The sequence below is a fragment of the Sphaeramia orbicularis genome, chromosome 3, assembly GCF_902148855.1.
Source record: "Sphaeramia orbicularis chromosome 3, fSphaOr1.1, whole genome shotgun sequence".
NCBI lineage: Eukaryota > Metazoa > Chordata > Actinopteri > Kurtiformes > Apogonidae > Sphaeramia > Sphaeramia orbicularis.
Window position 1 is genome coordinate 51,065,144 of NC_043959.1, and position 23,124 is coordinate 51,088,267.

The 23,124-nt window shown below is 39.7% G+C and overlaps 1 protein-coding gene across 14 annotated transcripts in view; it reads left to right on the plus strand.

Moving 5' to 3' along the window:
* Positions 1–23,124, plus strand: part of tjp1a (tight junction protein 1a) — a 109,130-nt gene that overhangs the window by 52,122 nt on the left and 33,884 nt on the right. For 12 of the 14 annotated variants that reach the window (XM_030160507.1, XM_030160555.1, XM_030160562.1 and 9 more), the window contains one exon: positions 22,625–22,681. In XM_030160507.1, the coding sequence (XP_030016367.1) occupies positions 22,625–22,681 (57 nt within the window). Of the gene's footprint in view, positions 1–1,648; positions 1,802–3,120; positions 3,544–22,624; positions 22,682–23,124 lie in introns of those variants that run through there. The other 2 variants (XM_030160570.1, XM_030160584.1) reach the window with 2 other exon arrangements.

Sequence of the window (23,124 nt, forward strand, 5' to 3'; positions counted from 1 at the left end):
GCTTCTTTGATGAATGCATATTGTCCGTGCTTCATGTAGAGACTCACTTGCACATTGTTGGTGCGCTTATGCTACGGCAGAGTGTGATTTATGATTCGTCCACACTGTCTTTGAATATGGAAGAGAGGAGCTGCATGACAGGAAACACTTGACAGGTTTAGTGGAAGACCAGATTTAGAGACACTCTAAGAAGATGGAGAACATTATTTATTATCACCATATTGGCATCATGTAAAAACTTTTGTGATGTAAAGTGTCTAGAAATGTGTTTACAAAGTACATGCATCAAGGATAAGGTGAATGTCAAGACTTGCAGCCTGAAATTCTGCAGTTTGAGTTATTCCTTCAGTGACCTTTTTAACAGTTTTGAAAGAATGCATGTTGACTCAGTCTCCATTCCCATATTTTGTAATAAAAATCAGTCAGGGTGGGAGCATTATACCTTCACTGAGTTTCTGAGTAGGTGCATTTGAATTACTTTTTTGACATTTGATGCTCTACTGTAATACCAACAGGAACTTTCAACCCTAATCCTTGTTACATGTGAAGCCTATTGTTGAAATCCCCAAACTGGATCTGTGTTTACCATTTGAGGCTCTGCAAAAGCTTGAGCAATATTGACCCAGTAGGTGAATTTGAGAGATGCCTGCTAATCCTGTAATATGATACTAATCTGGTCACAAACAGTTGGCCTCTTAAGCAGAGATGTGACATTTGTACAGTGATCATTAGTCGATAACACCACAAGTCCTTTGTAGCTTTCGCTGAGCAGATTAATATTCACTAAGTGAAGGTTTCTCACAGTGAAATCCAGGTGAAACTTAGAGTCTAAAACTAAAACAACCCCCCCCCCCCCCAAAAAAAAAAAAAAAAAAAAAAAAAATCTGATTTATCCAGTCTTTCTGTCAGAGAAGTAATAGATCATATAGATGTAATAATGGTGTACAATAATGGCTGCCAACAACAGATGGAGACCTTCAGTTTGAGCCTGTGTTCCATAAGGTTTGTATTAGGATTTAGAAACATGGGGCCTCTGCTGGACCTATAGGGCAGCCCTGAGTCAACAGGACAGAGGAGGGATCACAGCCTCTCACAGACACCTAACTCAGGACAGATGAAGACACCAAAACATCTGCCAATGAACTATGAAAACACATGATTGTTTTTTTTTTTTTTTTTTTTCTTATGTGAACGCCTCTGTGCGCATCAGCAGCCAACTTTACATTTTTAGGGTGTGCACATTATGCTGTTTCACTCTACATTAGCCTTTTCGCTGCAGGAGATGCTGAGGTGAATGAACCCTGTGATGTGCTTCATCCAAATGTGGGCCTGCATGTTCGCCTTTGTTTTCCATGTGCCTGCTCTTCCATGAGTGCACCTGAGCTTTGAAGCTATCCATTGCCTGAGCGAGCTACGTCTATTTATGTGTATTTGTGTGTATGAGAGGGAGCGAGAGAGGGAAAGACATGAGGTGGGGGGGGGATGCAAAAATATGAGACAGAGATGGCTTTGATCACATTGGAGTGTTACTAATGTCTTGCTCTTCTCCATCAGAACATCTGAGGTACTATCACAGGTGTGGATGACAGTGAGAGGCAAGGAGCAGAGGAAAGGCTTTCACATATTATTATTTGTAAAGGTACTGAGCGGCATTTTCTAGCTCCAGATCATTTGTTTTGATGGTAAATTATTGTTAGTTGACTCCTGAGTGACCATGTTGAACATCCTGCTGTCCGCACTGATCGATCCCGACAGGCGTTTGAGGAGCTTCAGAAGGAGTGAGCGACTTGCATCAATACTAGTATGTATCTGTTTGTGTACTTTATTGCACCCAGATGAAAACTTTATGTTCCAGTCATTGTTGGTTGCATAGAAAATAGATATTTAAGTCTATTTAAGAATGGGAATGCACAATACCAGCTCTGATATGATGATATGTTTAATGTTGTTCATGCGTCCTGCCCGTCTTCCTGGTTTGACCTGGCCTTCATCGAGGTCATCCTCTGCTTGTAACCCTTAAGACACGTCTGCTTCTCCTAACGGGCGGTATTTTAGCCTTGTAGGATTATGTCTGGTGGGAATTATCCCCTTAGACCACCTAGACAAAGACAAGCCCTCCTCTCCACAGCGGAAAGATACAAAGGAAGTCATTATTAGAGAGCTAGTTTGTGGGGATGTAATTGCTCGGTTTGTTTAGGAAAGATAGGGTGTGTCTATGTGTTTGTATGTAACAGTAACTGCACTGAAAACTTTGATATCACACTGTTTCAGCAGGTCTGTGTTCCCGCTATAGCTGGCTTTTATACCTCAGAGCTCATTTGTTGGAAACAGAAGTAGACTATGAAACAATACAGGCTGAGATTGTTGCATCCTGTGGGTGGGGTCTGGTTTAGGAAGTCATAGGAACTTAACTGAATGGTATTTGTGGTTTCCTGTGAGGTGACTTATCTACCACAAACACTCCAAAAAAATATTTGTGTTTTTGTTTTGTTGTGTTTGGTGAGGGTTTACACACATGGGGGGGGGGGGGGGGGGGGGGGTCTCTAAAGACAATCTGCTCTGTTGTCTTATGCAGAAGATTCACAACCCCCAAAACATTAAACATGGATTAGGACATTTTTCATTTAGGCTGTTCTCTAAATATGTGTTTTGTTCTCAAAACAGGGCTTGTTCTGTCTGAAAGCTTAATCACACATCGTAGACTGTGGCCTATTTTTCTTCATTTACTTCCCTAACTTGAGATTTGATGGCTTCTAAATTTACCAAAGCGTACTAAAACAAGACAACATCACAAACAGTGAAAGTGAGCATTCAGCATCTGCAGGGACAGCGGCGTCGCTTCTCCTCATTGTATCCAGGACTGTGTATGTTCTGGGATAACAGGGGTGCCCGCTTTTTTAGCCGGGATTAAAAATGAGCATAAAACAACATATATGCAATCTAATTAATTAATGTTGTATCCTGTTTAGTGTTAGATCAAACTTATGTTGTAGTATGAGGGTTTGTTGAAGTTACAAGCGATGCCCCCGTTTTTTCCGGAATCGCCATCCCTACTTGTGTGTAATGGTCGAGTCCGGACAGCCTCGACACGGCCGTTGCTCACAGATCTGAGAGCAGGGAGAGGTTCACTCAGCCTGCCATTGCTGTGTACCGTCCGAGTGATGCCTACTCTTCCAAACTTTTCATCCAGAGGTTAGCGAGCAGACGTTAACCCAAGGTGGGCTTTTTCGTCGTTTTTTCCACCTCGACTTTCTCTCATGACTCCATACCAGACTGGGCTAACGTTAACGCTTCAAACGACGAAGATAAGATAATGAACTTTGGACTTTCCGCACGGCTTTTCGTGACATGTTTCCCGTCGTCCTGGATAAAATAAAATAACACCGTAGCCCGGCGTGGCGGCAGCTGGGCGAAAAATTCATCTGGGAAAGGAAATACCGCACTCACCCAAGTTATTATCAAAACACAGACAGCGACAACTTTTAACCTGCTACTTGTGAAGCGGAATAGGAGTATAAAATGTCCTCCAAAGCTTCAAATAAGGTAGGTACCTGGCCCGGATAAAATTCAAGTGCAAAGTGTTTTGTTCTAAGTGGCTGGCTTATGTTAGCTTATAGATATGATGAGCTGAAACGCTAAAATGGGCAAAAAAGTAGGATAAGTGGTGCATTAAACTGCGGATCGGCTATGAAACTTTGTAGAGTAAGGTTAATGGAAGTTGTAAGAGTATTCCTAATACCGTGTGGCTTAGGGGATATTTTGAAACCTACACCTCGTAACATAGCCTCCAATCAGCCATGCTGTTTGTACTCTGCTGGCATTAACACTTTCTGACTTCTATTGACTGATACTGTTGGTGATAAGCTGTCACTGATAAAAACCGATAAGTCACTTAGTTAGCTGTGTTCATACAGATCTTGGCTCACCTACCTGTTGATATCTAGAGTTTCAGTTTTAGCATTTTATTGAACCACTGAGACAGGAAATCCTCATAAATTTCGAGGCCAAATAATGTTTTAATGGCTAAAAAAAAATCCTATATTCTACAAAGAAATCCCCAATTTTATTTTATTCTGTGTATTCCAGCAAATCTGCTATGACCCAATTGGCTCAATTGAAACCCAGTGTGAGATGGTATTTGTATGCTTTTTAATTGTAATTTCTATTTTATTAAAGACATCCTTAGGTGAGAAATGCCCAATATTTGTGATTACATTCTAATAAACTGAACAGACTCATTCTAAGTTTACATGTCATTTTTTAAGAACATTTGTTTAATTCTCTTCAGTTCCTTACTTTATTTTGGATTGCAATACATTTTGGTATATAGATATAAATAAAGAATATTTGCAGACTGCGTTGTAAACTGGGTCATGACATGGATTTGCAGATACTGTACATCAGTAGGTGACCTCTACAGCTCCACATACACCTGACATAGGCCTTTTAGATATATTCATCTAACAGTGCAAACAGAATTGTACAGAGGCTGATGAGGAGGGTTTTTCAAGTGGGTCATTCCTCATATTAGAGCTGCATATTTTTATGCAGTGTATTCAATACTAACTTTGTATGATCGGACTATTTTTTCAGTTTGACAAGTGAGGAATGTGCTGTGTTTGTCTAACTGAGGTGGTGATATTCAGGTTAGGGCGGTTGTTCCTGTTAGACGAAACCAGCTGAGCTAGGTGACGTTATGCCATACTGTATTTGATGGTTATGGTCACACCTGGACATACAGTTTACTATTATATTTGCAGTTGGGAATGAGCCCAAAGTGTTTCATCTCCTCCGTACAAATACCAGTGTTTCCAGTATTGTCTCTTTACACTAATACAAAGCGTGGAACACTTAAGACAGCATGTTTATTAAAAACTGTTCAAAACTCTGTATCAGTGTGTCAGCAAGGTGACAGTGTTAAGATCTAATTTCCTCTGAGAAAATACCTTTTGAATATTTTACATACAGCAACATGCTGGGTTGTATCACAAGCAAAAATGATCAGTCTTATCTTTCAAATGAATCTTTATGTACACCATTTTAATTTATTGTCATGTCACATATAAACATGATCTTTAACCTCACTATACTTCCCCTCAAAGTTGAAACAAAAACCTTTCCAGTGGAATGCTTGTCAGAAAATGTAAATAAACAGGAAGCTAGTCTTAAGTTTGGCAGCTTGGTTGTAATTAATAGACAGCATATGTGCTAATTTTCATGGTTGGGGCAACACTGAATTGTGAATTTATGTCAGATTTTCCATCTGATTAATTGAAATATACCTTCTAATCTGTCAAATAGTCATGGTTTTTGTGTTCCTGCTCTGTGTAACCACCTAGTCATTTACAAAAACCTTTTTTTCAAGGCAGAAAACTGAAGTTCTGTGCAAAGGTGTGTCATAGTCACTCAGCTCTAATTACCACTTTTGAAAGATTTGTACAGTATAGCAGAATCATTGTAGTATTTAGGTAATATTCAGTTGTGTGCTTTGTTTTGTTGTCTCAGGTTTGTTCAACCCTGGTCTTCTTCAAAATATATCCCATTCACCCACAAGACCCACTGACTTCTCATTAAGGGCCACTACATGAAAATACACTCCAATCATCCATTATTTGTCAGAGAAAGACCGGCCTCCTATTTTTTTTTAATTTTTTTTTTCTGTTGACTAATGCTGCTTTGGTATCAGTGTAATTTAGTGAAACTTGCCGCTTGCCCTCCTCTGTTAGCCCCTCTGTTTCATTACTCATTGCCCATGTATGTAACTTACCTGATGAGTTGTGGTTACATTCATTACAGCGGTATGAGTCACATACTGAGTAAAGCTGAAGTAAATGATAAACTCTAATAAAAAAGACTGATATGGTGCTGTAGGAGTAGAGTATGTTTTGTGTGCATGCTGACCTCATTTCCCAGGGGTCAGACATGATTTTTGCTAAAATAATACTCTGTGTATGCACAGAGTGTATCATAGGGCTGGGGGGATATTTCACATAAATCCACTTAATTGTGAAAACAGTTAAGAGAAACATTTTGTTCAGCCCAGTCAGAGATAACCTGGAGTATGTCAGCTTGGTAAAATGGAACTGGATTGCATAATGACAGTTTCTAGACCTTAGGTTAATTACTGTTTAGGCCAGGTATATTATTGTGAAATGGAAAGGGTAAGATTTCACTGGATGGTTGGTGCTAGACTTCCTATTTGGGATGGATGAGTGAAAGGATACACTTAGTGGTTTCCAAGATTACACTTGTTCCACATGTCAGAAATCCAAAATCTCTTTCTGTCCTGAATGGCCTTTCGGAAACAGTTGGGGATATTACTAATTTGTGTCAGAGATAGAAGGATCAGGATATATTAAATGTACCTGTTTCTCTTGCAACAGCTTACAACTGTGGATGTGTTTTAGAGGTGTGGGAGTCTTAAGCCCCTTTTACACAGCATTTCTGTTCTGGGAATATTTTGCCTTTATTCTGAAACAACGTCTGTGTAAACAAATGGTGGGATCATTTGGTCCCAGCTCTGTCATGGCTCTGTAGTGCCTCTGGAGGTAGTAACAGAGCCGTGATAAAGGTGGACTCATGATTCCAGAATGCTATGTAAAAGGAACACCTCTCATTCCACAACCAAGGTGTGATGTTGTGATGATGTATTACATTTAAAAATGAGCATGGGCTGTGTACAGTAAACAAACATATCAACGTGACCAGAAAGATGAAGTGGGGAGACGCTGAGATCTGCGAGCTGTTGTCACTTCAGGTGAAGGACTCTATCCATGCTAATATTTGTGGAACGGTGAAAGACAGGCCAACTCTGGAGAGGTTAGCTATGTTATTTTATGCTTGGGGCTTGGGGTATGCCCAATGCGCAAGAGTGTAGCCTATGTCACACTATACACTGCCCCTTTGATTCCGGAATGCAGGTCCACTGTGTAAAAGTCCACCCTGTTTCATCTCTGTTACTCCTTGGGCTTGGCAGTGGAAATCAGTCAATGGTGGCAAAAAGGTGGGATCACCATCTCATGTTTTTTCTGGGATGTCTGTGTAAAAGTGGCTTTAGATTAATGATGATGCAGTATTAGCCTCTGCTGTTAAGCAATTCAGCTAAATTATTAGTAAACAGCTATATAACCCTTTAAGTCTGTATTATGTCTAATTTTGAGTGAATAGTTTTGTTTTGCAAACAATTCAGTATTTAACTGATTAAAAATCCTCAGAAGAGCTTATGTTAATACACTCATTCACGACAGAAAATGCAGGTATCATTCCTGGGTTTAGTTTTCTCCTGTATCTGTCTACTTTTGTGACTGCAGCACAAAACCGGGATGTAATGTAGTGCATCAGCAGTCCCTTCAGCCGTGTTTTGACAAGATGTACTGCAATGAGTGGAAAATGCATTAGGATGGAGAAGGTTGTATTAATTAGTGTTGCACAGCAGGCCAAGAACAGCCTCTGTTTTGCTTTGATGATTACAAATCTCCATTTACATCACTGAAGGAGGGAAATGTAATTAGAAGATCAAGTGCTAGGAAGAGGAGAAGAGTCCTGGTGGCTCCCTGTCCTTTTTTTGCATTAGTGGTGATGCATTGAGTTATAAACAGACCATGGAAAAACTAATATGTGGCCCTGAGATAGTGTTAAACATTAAACATTTCAAAGTTATAATATCATATTTCACCCTCTTCCCACTCCATATGATTTAGACTGAAAGCATGAACAACAAAAAACATCAGAAAACTTGAAAGGCCCTGAATATAGGGATTTTTTTGTACTGGAAATGCGGAAAAGAACAGTGTCTCCTGTCTGGATTACTGTGGTTATTTACCCCACATGATGAAAGAACATGAGCTTGACAAGTGTTGTGTTGTTGCTTCAGTTTAAAAAAGAACCCGAGATACAAAACACACATACATGCAGCACAGCACTCAGTCTAACAGGCAGGTCTTTGATTCTAACCTTTGATTTGTCCTCTCAGCCCTTAAGGAGAGCAGGTGTAAGCTGTCTCTCAGTATACAATGAAAGGGCTGCCAGTTACCCGTACTGAAGACAGCAGCCAGAGGCCCGTTACTTCAGCTGAGCTCCAATGTTTTTGACTAGTTTGTCCCTTGTCTGTGACCTATCTGGATCTGATTCCGAACATGAGTTTTTATGTAATTTATTTAGCCTAAAATGAATTTAGTATAGAGTGATGGAGATTGTGATGTGTTTTACCTGAAATGTGCAGATATATCAGCTGAATGTCAGATTTCTTTGTTTCCATGGCAAGAGCAGGAATAAGTAATGACAAAAGCAAAAATAAACCAACAGGAAATAACACTGTCGCAATCAGTACATCGTAAACTCTTACAACATAACATGCACATAGCACAAGCTGTATTTGACTATACTGATATCCAGAGGAGCAACAATACAATGTTCTCACAATGCATGGCCCATGATAACAATGGTATCACGATACAGAAATTTTCGATACTTGATACGTTGGAGGAAATCATTTACGATGCGCTGTGATCTTGCACTATTACAGTACTACAGTTTTTGAACTATTACAGTAGACAAAACCCATAAGAGCAAAAAAAAGCAGGAATTCTTAAAGAAGGTGAATTGGCAGGGAACTCCGTATATAATCATTGTATCAACAACACACAGCAAAGACAGTAATACAATATATTCCCATATTGATATTTTGTCCCACCCCAGATGTCCAGATGTTCAGATTTGGAACGCCTGCCTCCTGAAGGGCGGAATAGATTTTTCATTGTTTACAAGTTTTGAAAAGAGAGGTGGGCTTGCTGTTCCTGAAATATAACAGTCTGTCAATGTCTAGACAAAAAAACATAACATTGCATGAAAGCAGCTGTTTGTGTTGTTTTAATGCCAGAGGACTCTGAAGTGTGGCAGTTATCAAAGATATCTGACCTGCTTATCCCTCCATCTCTTGAGGGAAATCCAGGGCAGATAACACACAGTGGGAGGCAGGTGGATAGCAGAGAGAGAAAGAAGGAAAACAGAAAATGCCTTGTGAGGGAGGAGGTGGTGTGAGGAGGGGTTATTGCAGGGGTGAAATAGAGTAAGGAAGGAGTGGGAGGGAGAGATGCACTGGCTATAATCTGAGTCACATGGCAGATCTTAAAAAGACTGCCTCACTCTTGTAATCATGACATTATAGCCATTTGTTTTTCATGTCAGCTGTTTAATTCAGCCACAGAAGTGAGGTGAATTAGTTACATTTCATTGCTCTGTTCAGGGTTTTGCTGTGTACAAGCCTTGGAGTCGCCTTTCACAACAATCCACACATTTCATTTTGCTCTTAGTCTGGAGATGGTTTGGATAACATCTTGAGGTGGATGTTTTTCAAAGTAAGTTGATAGTTATGTGTTTCATTTAAACATGGACTCTCCCTACACTTGATTGGATGATCAGGCATTTGCCCGGATGCCATTGGTCTCTGTGCTTTATATTCTGCAATAACTTGGGTGTGCCTGAAATCTTGTAAAGTTTTCCCATAAATTATTCATCAAAATGTGCTTGTGAACTTGTTTGTGAATAAGACATAGTGTGATTAGGTTCATAAGCTTCAGTGAGCCAGACAGCCATGCTTTAATCAACATCTTGGCTGATTGGTCAGCTTTGAGGCTGACTGGGGTGAATGCTTTTTAAAGTTCAGATTTGCAGACTGATCTTGCTGAATATCTGGCTGAGTAAGACTTGATCAGCAGAGCGTTGCATCCAGAACTATAAACACCTGACTTTTGAGCAGTGATCTGCCCAGGCTGTCCTTCACATCTTGTTCTTGGGAGGAGCTGGGTTCTGTAGACCTGGAAGCAACTAAAAAATTATACTCCCTCAGAACGAGCAAACAGGGATTTGTGTTTGATTATAAGCTGCACATGCACTCATGTTCACTGAAACGTGGGCTACTGGAATAAATGACCTCCACTTTTTACTCACTGGTCTGGTGTAAGGGATTGAGATGGATGCTTCCTCCCCTTGTTCTGCATCAAACACCAAGCACTGTACAGCTAGGCCACTCCTAACCAGTCCTGCATCCTTTTAGGCAGGGCAGTGCAGGTCTCTGCAGGGATTTATCATTCCCACTACAGGCATAAGGGATTTGACACAGGGTGTTTTGTGTGTGAGAGGGAGAGAGAGAGGAGGGGGTTGCAAGGGAGAGTGCATGTGGCAGCCGTGGCTCAGCTGGTTAGGGAAGAGAGAAAGAGGCTGGAACAGATTCATCCCAAGGCTTGTTGCCCTACATGCCTTTACACATGCACACATTCAGCTGTTTGTTCATTTGCCCATGTTTCACAGTGTTGGGTTTCCTTTTCGCATCCCAGAACTTGTAATCAGGGTTTGGAGACATTGAATTGAGAAGCAATCATCAGTAAGAGTTGGTGATTTTGAAAATGTTAGACCTTCTCTAGACTGAGACATTCACTTTAGAAACTTGTTTTGACAAGTAACAGCCTTTCATTAAGGATTCATAATCTGAGTTGATGTAATACTCAAAGTTTGTATTATATACCTTAGTTTTATATGTAAACTGAATCAACCTGGGCTTTTCTGATTGTCTTGTGTATCCTGTGTTGTATTCTTGTGAGTGTGCATATCTATATTCTGTGTGGTAGGAATGCTTCCCCCTACCCAGCTCTGAGGTAAGATGGTCAATAAATTGATTATGTTTCCTGTAAAAACTGTGTGGTCCTCCTCATTTCCTGCCCTGGTTATTTGTCTCCATAGGTATTTGTATATTCTATATGAATTAAAGACAAATCAACTTAGCAGTGCATCCGCTTGCACTGTTTGCGAGATACTACAAACTAAGATCATGTAGTCATCTTACACTGCCTACATTGTGCTTTAGAAGGGGATTCCTTCAAACAGTGGTGTGGCAGTGGTTAACTGTATTCACCTTGATATTAAGGAGCTGTAATCAAGTCTAGTGATACTGTTTTTTTTTTTTTTGTGTGTGTGTGTCTGTACTCAATCTGTTGTTTGGCCCCTGGCTAAGAATACACTCATACTGATACTGTCCTATGCGTTTCCAGAGAGCTGAAATAGGGCAAATTTGTTCATTTTAATGGGGATATATTGGCTTTAAAATGCAAAGTGTAAAATGAAAGGGGCTGGACAATGATTGGAGGCTCAGAGTATACAGCGGTGAAGTTGTACTAAAACTACTGAATAACAAGGTGATAAGACTTCATTACAGATTTGCGTCACCCAATCTCTCCACATTGTAATTAGTTCATTACATGCACTGGATAGTGTAAGCTTTCTCTGAAGGAAGGGTGCAGAGGAGTTCTTTGTACATGTCATTAGAAGTCATTTATGTTTTATCTTTCTGTACTTGTGCATCCCGTTAAACAATACACACACCCCCTCCCAGCTGCTCATCTCTTTGGGAATGGTAATTATGTTGCCAGTTAAGTGCTGGGAAAATGGCTGCTACAACAGTAACTCATTAATTCACTATAGATTATGTCCCACAACATGCCTATTGTAGTAAAGTTCTCAGAAGGCTTGGGAATGCCGTTGAGTGGGCTTGGCCTGATGCTTTATGGCACCATGTGACTTGGAGTTGTGGTTCAGAGCTGCATAGTTTAAAGGATGTTGTGCAAGTTGGAAATCTGAAAAGGGTTATTTTAACAAATTTAGCAAAAAAAAAAAAAAAAAACCTGAAAAAACAGTGACAGTCATATTTATGTTGGAACATTGAAATACTTATCACTGTAAGCATCTGTATCAGCAGTGTTTTTTCAATAGTAGCTCAGTTTTGTTCTCCTGTCTGTAAAGTGGAGACAATATTTTTTGAGTTTGACACCAGATCATCAAATACAAGCAGATGAAAAAAGACCTTTAGTATAAAAAATGTTAGATGTTTTGTTTACTTTTCTTTAAAACCTATTTAAATTGATAAGACCTTCCTTTATATTCACAGATCATTATTTACATTGCTGGAATATCTCTAAAGCTAGTAAAGCTGTGACTATTTCAAGATTGATCCTTTCATTTTATTTTTGTGTTGACTGACTTGTGCAATATTTCTTTTGCAATATATCAGTTTGTTGCTTATATTTGTGTTAATCTATGACCTTGTGTTCGCTCTCTTGTGCCAGTAAGAAAGCTCCTGAGAATATGAAGAGGAAAAGGTGAGGGAAACGGTTTGGAATGAGAAACAGGCAGAGTAAGAGAGTTGGGCTGTGTCTCCTTATCTGCACATTCCTGCAGAGTAGTGTGTGTGTGTGTGTGTGTGAAATGGGAGGGGTTGGGTGGGAATACTGATAGTTGTATAAATGGTGATTGGCTGAATCCAAAGGTTCCAGTGCTGTGTCTGGTTATCGTTCTCATTGCCTTGGTCTGCAGTTTGTTTCCAAAGATACAAAAACAAAACAAGAGTAGAGTGGGTGTGTGTGTGTTTGTACATAGGTGCTTGTGTATGTTTTATACATGAGTTGCTATTTGACACTGAAAAGCTTGTGAGAAACTGACAGCTTTAACCAACAAGAGGGATTTTTAGAAATGGGAAAGTCAGAATCCACCAGAAGTTAGTTATTTTCTGTTTGACCTCAACACTCTGCCCACTTGCTTGAGGTAAAGAACAATTAGTTTGGTTGAGCTGGGATGACTTTGCTGCTGGATAAGCTGCACATGAGATGCTAACCTAGCCTAGCTTTGTGCCTGGGTCAGTGGATAAGAGCACATTAACCCTGTGATCTACAGGGAGGATATGCAGGCATGTAACATATGATTAAACTGGGATTAAATTATTACTAAAATCAAATGGAATCATTAGTATTTGTTAGACCTGTGCTGTTTTACTAAAGTATAATATTTTGAAGGACCAATTCTTTTTTAATTTTCATTTTAATTCATGTATATTATCATAATGTCTTATCTAATTAATCCTTTTCGTCCATCAAGAATGTTTTTCCTACCTGCTGTCACCATGGCCTGGGTGTTTTTTGGGGTTTGTTCTCTGTATTGTACTTTTAGGGCATTGGAGATGTGTCTTAAAATAATCATGCATTATAATTGGCTTATGTAAATAACATTTAATTGAACTGAATAGAATTTGTAGACTCTGCAGTGTTTGGTATGAATCATGACTAAGCAGTAAAATAGGCTGGTGGTGTTTGAGTCTGTTGGGACTGATCTGTTTTGTAATGTGTAAAGTGTGCTTTTCTGGCTTGCGTCAGATGTTTCATACCCAAACCACATTCATGAACACAAGTAGCCCCTGCTTTAGGTTTAAGCTCATCATTTTGTCATGGAGTCCCAACTGTTAAGAATTACCCTCCTGTGTCACATTCACTCTGCTCTATGTTTGTTTGTGTTGCCTTCATGCAAATTTCCTGCCAGCCTCCAGAAGGAAGAAGGTTGAGCAAAGTATTGTTAAAAAAAAAAAAAAAAAAAAAAAAAAAGTGGGATTTTTGACACAAAAAATAAACAATAGACCGTCGTACTGAACAAGAGATGTTTTTACCTTTTTGCAGCGCAGGATATATTGTCATATAGCACAGCATTACTGTCTGCACTTCAAAAGGCAGTTGTCTTTCATTAAACCAGCAGGCTCATAGATCAGCCCTGCTCAGAACCTACCTCAGAGTTGTAGACATGGTATGAAATCATATGTTGTCTCGTGTAAGCTACTATAGAAACAATGCTTGCTGATATAACAGTTTTTCATCCATCCATCTATCCATTTCACTCTGTCTGCTTTCATGATACAGCAGCAGTAGACTTCAGAGGAAAGCATGGCTCAGATTAACGTTTTAATCCAAAAGCCTGGATTATAGGTTTTGTATTTTATTCCTACCCTCACTATTCTAGCACTGACTCTGTGATAGTTTTCAGTGAGAGGTGTGTGTGCGTTTGTGTGTGTTCATTCCTGATGGAGAGGGGCTTCAGGGAGCTATATTCTAGAGCAGAGTTGCTGTTTGAGACTAATTAACTCAAACACATTTGAGCATGTCAGCACAACAGTACATCATTGCTGACTGAGGCTCTGCATCATCATCATCGTCATCTGCCTGTTGGCTACTTGCCCTCATCTGCACACCCATGTGTGCACACACTGGCTGCCCTCTCTCCTCCCATCACAGTCACAACCTTCCTAAAAATGGCTACTGCTGAATTCATCTGTTACATACTTAAAGTGACAGTAGATATTATGTTAGGTAAATGAATAAATGTGCACCTCATTGGCTTGTGCTATCCTATGTAATCTGAAAGACACAATGTAGACCCATGGATTCGTTACTTTCATGTATTTGCATGCGTTTACTGTTGAGTGCATGCCCTCCAGAAAGCCTGTGTGCGTCCGAGTCCGTTTGAGTATGTCTCTAATTATGTGCTGTTTGAGTGTACTGCAGCACTCTGCCCTATTCTTTCCTTTGGGTCCAGTAAGAGCGGAGCTATTGTTACCATGGATACTATTGCCCCAGTGACAATGTTTCTGTTTTAGTGTTTTGACCTCCCTGTAGTACATTGCAACAACATATTAACAGTATATCTTGCATCTATCATTTGTATCATGTGCGTCCTTACATGGATGTATGTTTGTAGCTGAGATTGTGCATAATGAATTAGGGCACTGAACAGTTATAAAGCTGTAAAGGCACAGGAAATGTGAGTGTGTGACCTTGGCATATTTGAGTAGTACACAGTGAGAGAGATAGCCATCATTCAGTCATTTTTCCTAAAAGACCCTATGCCCTCAGCCAGCCAGTGTACAGTATGTTAGAGCTTAGAGTTCCTCTTTGTTGGAGGCCTTAAGATGAGGTAAGCTATACAAGGAGGAATTTTCAATAGTGTGCACAGGGATTTCTCTGGAAGCTTAAGCTATTTCCTGCAAACAGGAAGTGGAGTGTTTTCCTGTGGGTGCTGTGGCTGCTCTTGCTTACATCCTGCCTCAAGCTATCAGGAAAGAGCAGGCCCACTGACCTAAAGCTTTGTCAAGCTTTTACCTCATCCATATCGTCATCCAGACAAATGCTGATTTTAGTCTTCTGTGATATTTATGTGCCTCACAATAACCTGGTTGTCCTTAGTCAGAAGAGTCACTTCTGACTTGTTCTTTTATCTCTCATGCCTTACCTTTCCCCCATTTTTAACCTGGCAAAAACTGCTACATAGCGTGGGTTTCATACTGCCACTGTATGAAACATTCCTGGAGATGAAAGGAAAGAAATTTAGTGAAGGATGTGGTGAATATTATAAGTAATGATTAGACAACAGGTCAGTGGTGAAACGCTGATAAAGGGGCTGCATTGTCCTTTAGCGCTGCCCATGACATGACATTACTCATGATGTGACTTCATTCTCACTTGTCGTTTGCAGACTTTCTCCAGAAGCTATATAATATTCAGTTTTGTTTTTGATAAGAAAAAAGCTACAGGTATGAGTAACCTTCATGTCTCTTGATGAATTATTAATATCTATACACAATGTCTTCAGTTCATTTGTACAATCCAGGTATAACATGCATGATGCTGAAGCTGTCTGTAGTTTGTACAAAGACTGAACAACATGAATCTTGGTGTCTGCCTTTGAAGAGCCTGTGTGAGCTGTTATTATCTGTACTGGATTGTGTGTTATAGTGGGCCAGGCAGGGCCAAGGCAGGCATGGCTGCAGTTTGAACAAAGAGGCCCTGTAGTGTTAGATCATGGCTGTGTGTGTTTGTGTCCACATATGTGTGTTTTGATGGCTGCTCTTTGTTTCCCAGCCCTGGGCCTTGCTGGCCAGAACTCAAGCCTGACTAATATGGATGTATAAATACACTACGCTGCCGTCAGTTTGTGCAACATCAAGCACACCATTGTTTTACACAACTCTGTGACTTCAGAGATAAACCTCATCCTTTGTTTCTTTTTGTAGTTTTACACATATATTTTGTACCACAGAAAATGAGACACACTTGTTCATGTTTATTTTGGCGGTAGATGTTCTATGATCTTTGCTTTTGCGTGATCTAATATGTTCCTGGAACAGAATAGATGATATAACCAAAGTGCTTCCCTGTTTGACAATGAGATACATCTGGAATAGCATATTTTACCCAGAAATGTTATATTTTCTGGATCTGAAAGAAAGGTGGAATCACAACATATCTTTATCATCTCATTTATTTGTTGCTTGGTAATTAACTTTGGAAATCTAGTCAAGTATTGAATTGTTTACTTTGTCCCTGTATTAAATCTCAAATGCTGTTAGCACAATAATGTAAAATGTTTCTGTGCTGTAAAATTTTTTCCGACTTCCTTTGTTGCAGCTTGCTTTGTATGCTGTTTATACTCCACACTCCATCAACCAGACTGCTAATCATCTTTTCAAAACACAGTGATTAATTACTGTCTTAATCTCATCTGGGAGATAGAGCCATACTCCCTCTGGACTAAACATTCTAACCAGCTTAAATGACAGGCAGGTTCTCCTTCCTTGTTCATCTTGGCTCTCATCAGTACAAGTGGATTTACCCTGTACTTATCATAAACGCTGTAGTTGGCATCATTCTCTGCAACTCTGTGGATTTGTTCACCTGTAAAGATTGCAAAATCTGTTTGGTGACATGGTTTTAAATGTACTGTGTGTGAATCATTAAACTTGTTCACTCCTAAGAAGACTTTCTTACAGATGGTCTCGGTTTTTATCTCATTTGTTATATTATGGTATAATGTATTTCAAACTTTACACCTTCACTTATACAAACTCACAGCAGGCTTTTGTCTGTTACAAGTAGGGCTGAGCTGTGTGGCAAAAATATAGTGTTTTTGCACACATTTGTCATCCTCACGATACTTCTGACTTTTTGAGTTTTAAGCAGGAGGTGTCAGAAAAGGTACTACAGGGATAAGTGGCTTGTGGAGCCCAGGTGTTTGTAGCAATAATGCTGTTTGATCATTTGATGTTGGCTCTTCGGCTGGCACTGCGAAACTGTCATCTACTAATAGGAAAAGTGACCTAGGTTTAAACCATTGTTAGACAGGTTGGTTTTATCCTATCGATGATGTGCAAATATCTCCAAAGCTTGAAGAAAAAGGATTAATCAGCAACAAGGGTTGATCAACAATGCATGTGTATTTCAGTAGGGGTGTAACGGTGCACTCTTTCGTGAACCGTTTCAGTTCGGGGCCTCCGATACAATACATAGGTGTACCCAGCTAATACATGTAGCCTATGTGAAGAATGCAAACTCACCTTAAGTTTTCACACAAACCTTGAATCAGAACGCACACAGTATGAGCATGGTGGCCGCAAGCAGAACCAATGTGCAGGGTTTCCCATATGCCGCACCACTGCAAAAAAAACCAAAAAAAAAAAAAAACCTTTATTCTGAAGCTGGGGCGCCGATAAGGGGAGGGGTAAACATAACAACAGAGAGTATAAGAAGCACAGAAGCCGGGTCAGACCTTCAAAGTTCGTTAAGTTTCACTTTTGATTTTCGGTAGTTACAGAGCGCACCCAGACCCTATAACCCCCCCTCCACCCCTTTCACTGGTCTCCACTGTACCGAAAACATATCAAAATTGTATCAAACCGAAGATGCCTGTACCAAAAATGTACTGAACCAAAATTTTTCTGAACCGTTACACCCCTATATTTCAGGGTTTACAGGATGCACCTGAATGCACCATGAAGCCACTGTCCATATCTGCATGCACCAACTGAGACACAGAAAGCACAGGACAGAAGTGGTGCAACTATAGATGAAACTAAAAAGCAGAGAACACTTAGATTTACTCCGATTTTTACTTGCCAACCAGAAAACCAGTGTGCCTTGTAGGTGTCATATGCATTTTCCCTTTATGACAGGCTGTTAAATGATTCAATAGTAAGTAAAAATGTCCAAAGCTTATGATCATCATCAGCATAAATTTTATCAAGACCCGGCTATTTCATCACCCAGCTTGCAAGTTTAACTTACCCTTAAACATTCCTTGCATGACATTATTAAAGGATTAGAAGTTGAGCAATAATGTAAGTGTAAAATTAATCACTACAAATAGGCTTCAAAGTTAAAAGATAAGTTCAGAGTTAATTACAGTCATTCTTTTAATCCCTAATTCTTCTGTTTGTTCCATGACTCGTATAACTGACCTCTGTTCTGTTAGCGGTGCAAACAGGACTCCACCCATATTGCTCACACACTCTCCATACAAGATCTCCCTAGCAAGACTTATGGACAGTTTTGTAGCGTTGGGTTTGCAATTGAGGGTTTTCTTAGTGTGTCATAAAAATGAAAGCAAGAGAGATGGAAAGAGATAAGGGAACACAGAGCATGTTATCTGCATCAGTTTAATGTACACTGTGCCTTGGTACTCTGTATACTCACTGTATCTAAACCACAACCTTGCTCTCTTCCTCTTGCCCCTCATTGCATATCAGTTGAACCCACAGTTCAAGGACAAGGCCACCTACCTACCTGACCGCCTGGTCCCATAACCCCAGCATGCAGTTGTTTCTCATGGTTTAACCCCATCTGTCTGCCAGGACTGTGGGATGAATGAATGAATGAATGGATGAACGGATGGATGAATATATCACAAAATGGTGTGGAGGACTGGATGTGTTTGGGAATTTCAGGGGGAGCCATGCTTAAATGGGTCAGATCCCTTCACACAATAGTGGCGTTACTGTTAGAGTCGTGGGGGCAGACAGAGGAGGGGGCACTGGGCAAGGAGGGATGGAGTGGGGGGACATCTAAGCCCTCTGCACCAATTATGGACATAAATAACATCCACACAGAGCTTCCATGGAAATTAGGGTCAAAGGGTTAACTGTGTATGCTAGAGGTTCAGTCCAATTGATTCATTGTCATAAAAGGCAGAGGAGTGAAAGGAAAAGAAAACTGTAATGCTGAAGCATAACCTTGATCATGATTCAGAGGTGCAGCAATGGTTAATGTCTTAAGAGCCAGTGGTTCATGCTTGAAACTCTTTAGTGTCACACACCTGACTTAGAAGCATCAGCTCAATAAAGTATTTATAAGTCATCTTTATCCCTCTCTCTATCACAGCCCTCACATTAGATGTGCACCTGCAACCTGGAAGAACACACAAAAAAGCTTCATTTTTAAAAAATCTTTAAAACAATGTAGTTTGTTTTTTTTAATTTCTCAGCTTTTTACTATCTGCAAATAGGGATGGGCACTGAATTCGGTACTTTTATTGGTACCTGCCAAATTCCGTTGGTACTACCGAGTATTGATTCACATAAAGTCAAACGGTACCACATTTCGGTACTTGAACGCATCCTTGCTTTGCATGTGTCGGGGAGAGAGTGGAGGAGTGTCTGTCTGATGCTACGACAGCGTTAGACGCACAAGAGCGTGATTATGTCAGTGGCGGCTTAATGATAACAGCAAGCGTGGTGGATAGAAAGCGTTTGTGTGGCTCCACTTTGCTAAACTTGGTGCAGACTGTGCTCGCTACAATATCTGTAATGCTAAATGTAAAGCCAGCCATGGCAACACCTCAAACCTAAGGAAACACGTAGTCAAACACAGTATACACCTGAAGGCTGAGGAATGTACAATATTGGAAAGCCCCAAAGGAGCGCAGGCTATGACTCCAGCACCAGGCACCGTCACCGTTACTGCACCTGCAGCAGCCGGTGGCTCCTCACATACAGCCAGTATCGGGGGAGAGCAAGTGGCATTAAAAAAAAAAAGTCAGTGTGGAGCGGGCTCAGCTCTTGCCCGAAAAAGTAGATATGTTGGTGTTCCTGAAAATAGCTGCTGAACATGTGCAGTACACTTCATGCTAGAGGGAGTGGTTTGGTTTAATTTGTAATACTGTAGTTTGAAAAATGTTATATATGTTAAATTTAAGTTATTTGCCCTCCCCCATACAGACTTTTCTCAAGTTTTCCCGTTTTATGTTTTACTTTATTTCACTTGTGATGTTGAGAAATAAATATTCAGAATTCAGAAGGTTTTACTTTTTTAGAGACAAAATGACTTTAATCACCACACATACAGACAAAAAGTACCAAAAACAGGTACTGTTGTATCGCGGTACCGGATCTCAGGAACTGAGTATCGGTACCGTATTGGTTTAAATGTGAAAAGTACCCATCCCTATCTGCAAATCTGTCTTGTTTTAGTTGGTTTATTTGTTTCATCATCTGTTTCTTGTAGATTCTGAGTTACAGTGAAAATAACTACTACAATGTTCTCTGAAAGTAAAGAAAGGTTCAGGATATGACCTGACCTTCAGTTAATGGACAAGACATGTCCTGACCATTAACCTTGCTGCCACGTAGGAGACAGGAAAGGTCCAGTACTGAGCGTGATGAGATGGTGATTATATCGTCATATCACACATATAAAAAAAAAACCTCCAAACTGCTGATTTCTGTTGTCTGAGAAGGGATTATATGTGTTACTCCACTGCGTTAATGTTTTGAGTTTAATGTTATTTTTATATCCACAAAATGTTTGAGAAATGAAAATAGAAATCAAAACCATATTTTTTGCAATGTTCCTTTCAATATTTGACTTCTCAGCTTCTTGAATAAACAAGTTATTTATGTACAAGTTAAAGCTGATTTAAGTGCTTGAATTCTTCTAATCTAAATTAAACTCAGGTATTCAGTGTCTTTATGTCCACTTCTCTCATTTTCCTTACTAAACAACTTGGTCAACAAACAGCAGGTTGTCATGCTGTCTCATCATTATAGACTTGGCAACTACTGTGTGAACCTCCTATAAACTGTATATTAGGATAAGGGAAGGTGATGACAGTAATGACCATGATGATGCTGATGATGATGGGTGAGATGGTTTGAGGCTTAGGTGATGATTAAGGGGTGAGGGAGCAAGATTATTGTGATGATATGGCAGGCACATAACACAGTGTGTTATTTTAAAAGACTGATTATAGAACATATAGTAAATGAGCACTTTGTCACGTGTGGAGTGTTTATGTATTTTTTCCCCGCACTGCCAGACTGGGCTGTGCTCAGCACTCTGCCACAGACAGCTGTACCATCACTCCCGGTAGGCAGACACACAGGACAGCAGAGTTGCTTCATCAGCTGGAGGGGAGAGCGTAAAGCTGTAATTTAAAACTAGAGATGTAGCAATATGTTTTAAAAAAAGGCAGTTGTGCAAGGCAGAAATCCAGGATTTCTATTTGGCCCAATTAATAATTAATGCATTTTTGAAAGTATTGTATTTGAGTTCTTTGGCTTTTCTCATGCTTCATCAAAGTGTGTCATTGTGTGTAAGATATACAAATAAAACAAGTTATAAACGGAAACTTGGACGTTGTTTGATGTGACTGAATTAGAGACAGAGTGAAAGTAAAAGATGCCTGCCTAGCATTAGTTTAATCCAGTGTGGCAGGTCAGAGGAGCAGCTAAATACCTTCTTCGCTTCAGTGCTCTCAGATGACCCAGCCAGGAATAATATAGGAATGTTCACTCAGTCTTTGGGACCTCAGTCACTCTCTGCCGGCTGTTTACTCATGCTGCTGTCATTCATAATCTTTTCATACAGCATTGTGGAACTCTAGGACTTAGTCATGCAAATATGTGGAGTCTACCTTGCTGGTAGCTGAACCACATGTGTCTATTGAAACTGAACTTGATATGCAAACACTAAATGTATAGATTTTAAACACTTGGCCTCTCAGCCAAAAATGTGTCGATAGCTCGGAGTGGTAATGTATTTGTTTGCATTATACAGATGTAATGCGTTAGATTTTTCAGTATACTTTTCATTGTTGTTATTTCTTCCACTTTTTTGATGGCATGTGATAAATAATCTGAGCTGTATTAAACATGCCTTCTCACACTATCTTTGAATGACCACAAATTCAAGTTTATGAAATAGCTTTAATGCACTTAAACAGATGAGCATCAGCTGCAGCCATTTATGGATGTCATATTCACAAGGGCGATCAATAACAGTCGATTTTTCATTGGGCATATCCGCAAAACTTTACCGATATTTACTAAATGTTGAAAAAACAGAAGTGCGTAATGTCTGTATTTCCATTAATTCACAAATTCGATGATTTGTTTATTTATTATTGTGAGATGACACGAGAAGTCATTCCATAAACATGGCGACAAATGTAAATATCGTGTTGGTTTACAGATATAGTCATTATTATTATATATTACCCCTCTATACCGTACTAAATTAAAAAAATTATTCGGTTTCCTGGTGTATCCACAGATACTGCGCCATGTTTCTTTTAAAACTCTTCTTCTTTGCTAGTTGTAATGTCCGTCAGCATCTGTTTTTTTTTTTTTTTTTTTTTAATTCACATGACTCTAGTTGTGGAAAAAGGTCTTTTTGTTCCAGTCTTGCATAATATACCAGTTGTGCTATGCCTGAAAAACCACCTCTTGCAGCACAAAACCATTTTTTTTAAAAAGTGAGAGTTTTGGCAAAATTGTTGTTTTTCCATTAGGTAAATTTTTATGCACAAGTTATATTCGCGCAATTTGAGGGTCATTGGAAAAGCGACTCATGTCAGTATTAGAGGATACTGATTTTTGGCTAATATATCAATTCTTTAGCATCTATTATATACCATATTCTAGGATCTCTATTGGGTAGATCTCAACATATACATTCAATTATTTACTGTTCCTTTTTCTCTTGTATTACAGAGTGCAGCGATGGAGGAAACGGTAATATGGGAACAGCACACTGTGACTCTTCACAGGGTAGGTATTTACAAGTATTTCATCAACACTCCCCCTTTCTTTTCTCTATTGTTTTTTTTTTTCCCGCTCAGCCTGTCTTTGGCATACCAACTCTGGAGTCTGTCTCGTGTGTTCTTCACTTTCCTCCATGTCTGTTCTCTGCCCATCCATCTCTCTTCTCTCCGTACAAAGACAGCCAGCTGTAGCAGCAGGATGTGTGGTACTGGAACAATAGTCAGGGAATCCAGATGGCAGGAAACAACGCTAAGGAAGACAGAAATCAGCTTAGACTTCCTTACTACTTCTTTTCACTTCCTTCCTGTTGGCGGCAAACTCTTCTCTACAAAACTCTGGGGAAAGAAAGGGATGATAGGCGATGTGTCACATTCACGCGTGTGAATGTCTTAAGAATCTAAAGTTGTTGTAAGCATGTATTATCCAGTCTTAAACTATTATTATTAGGG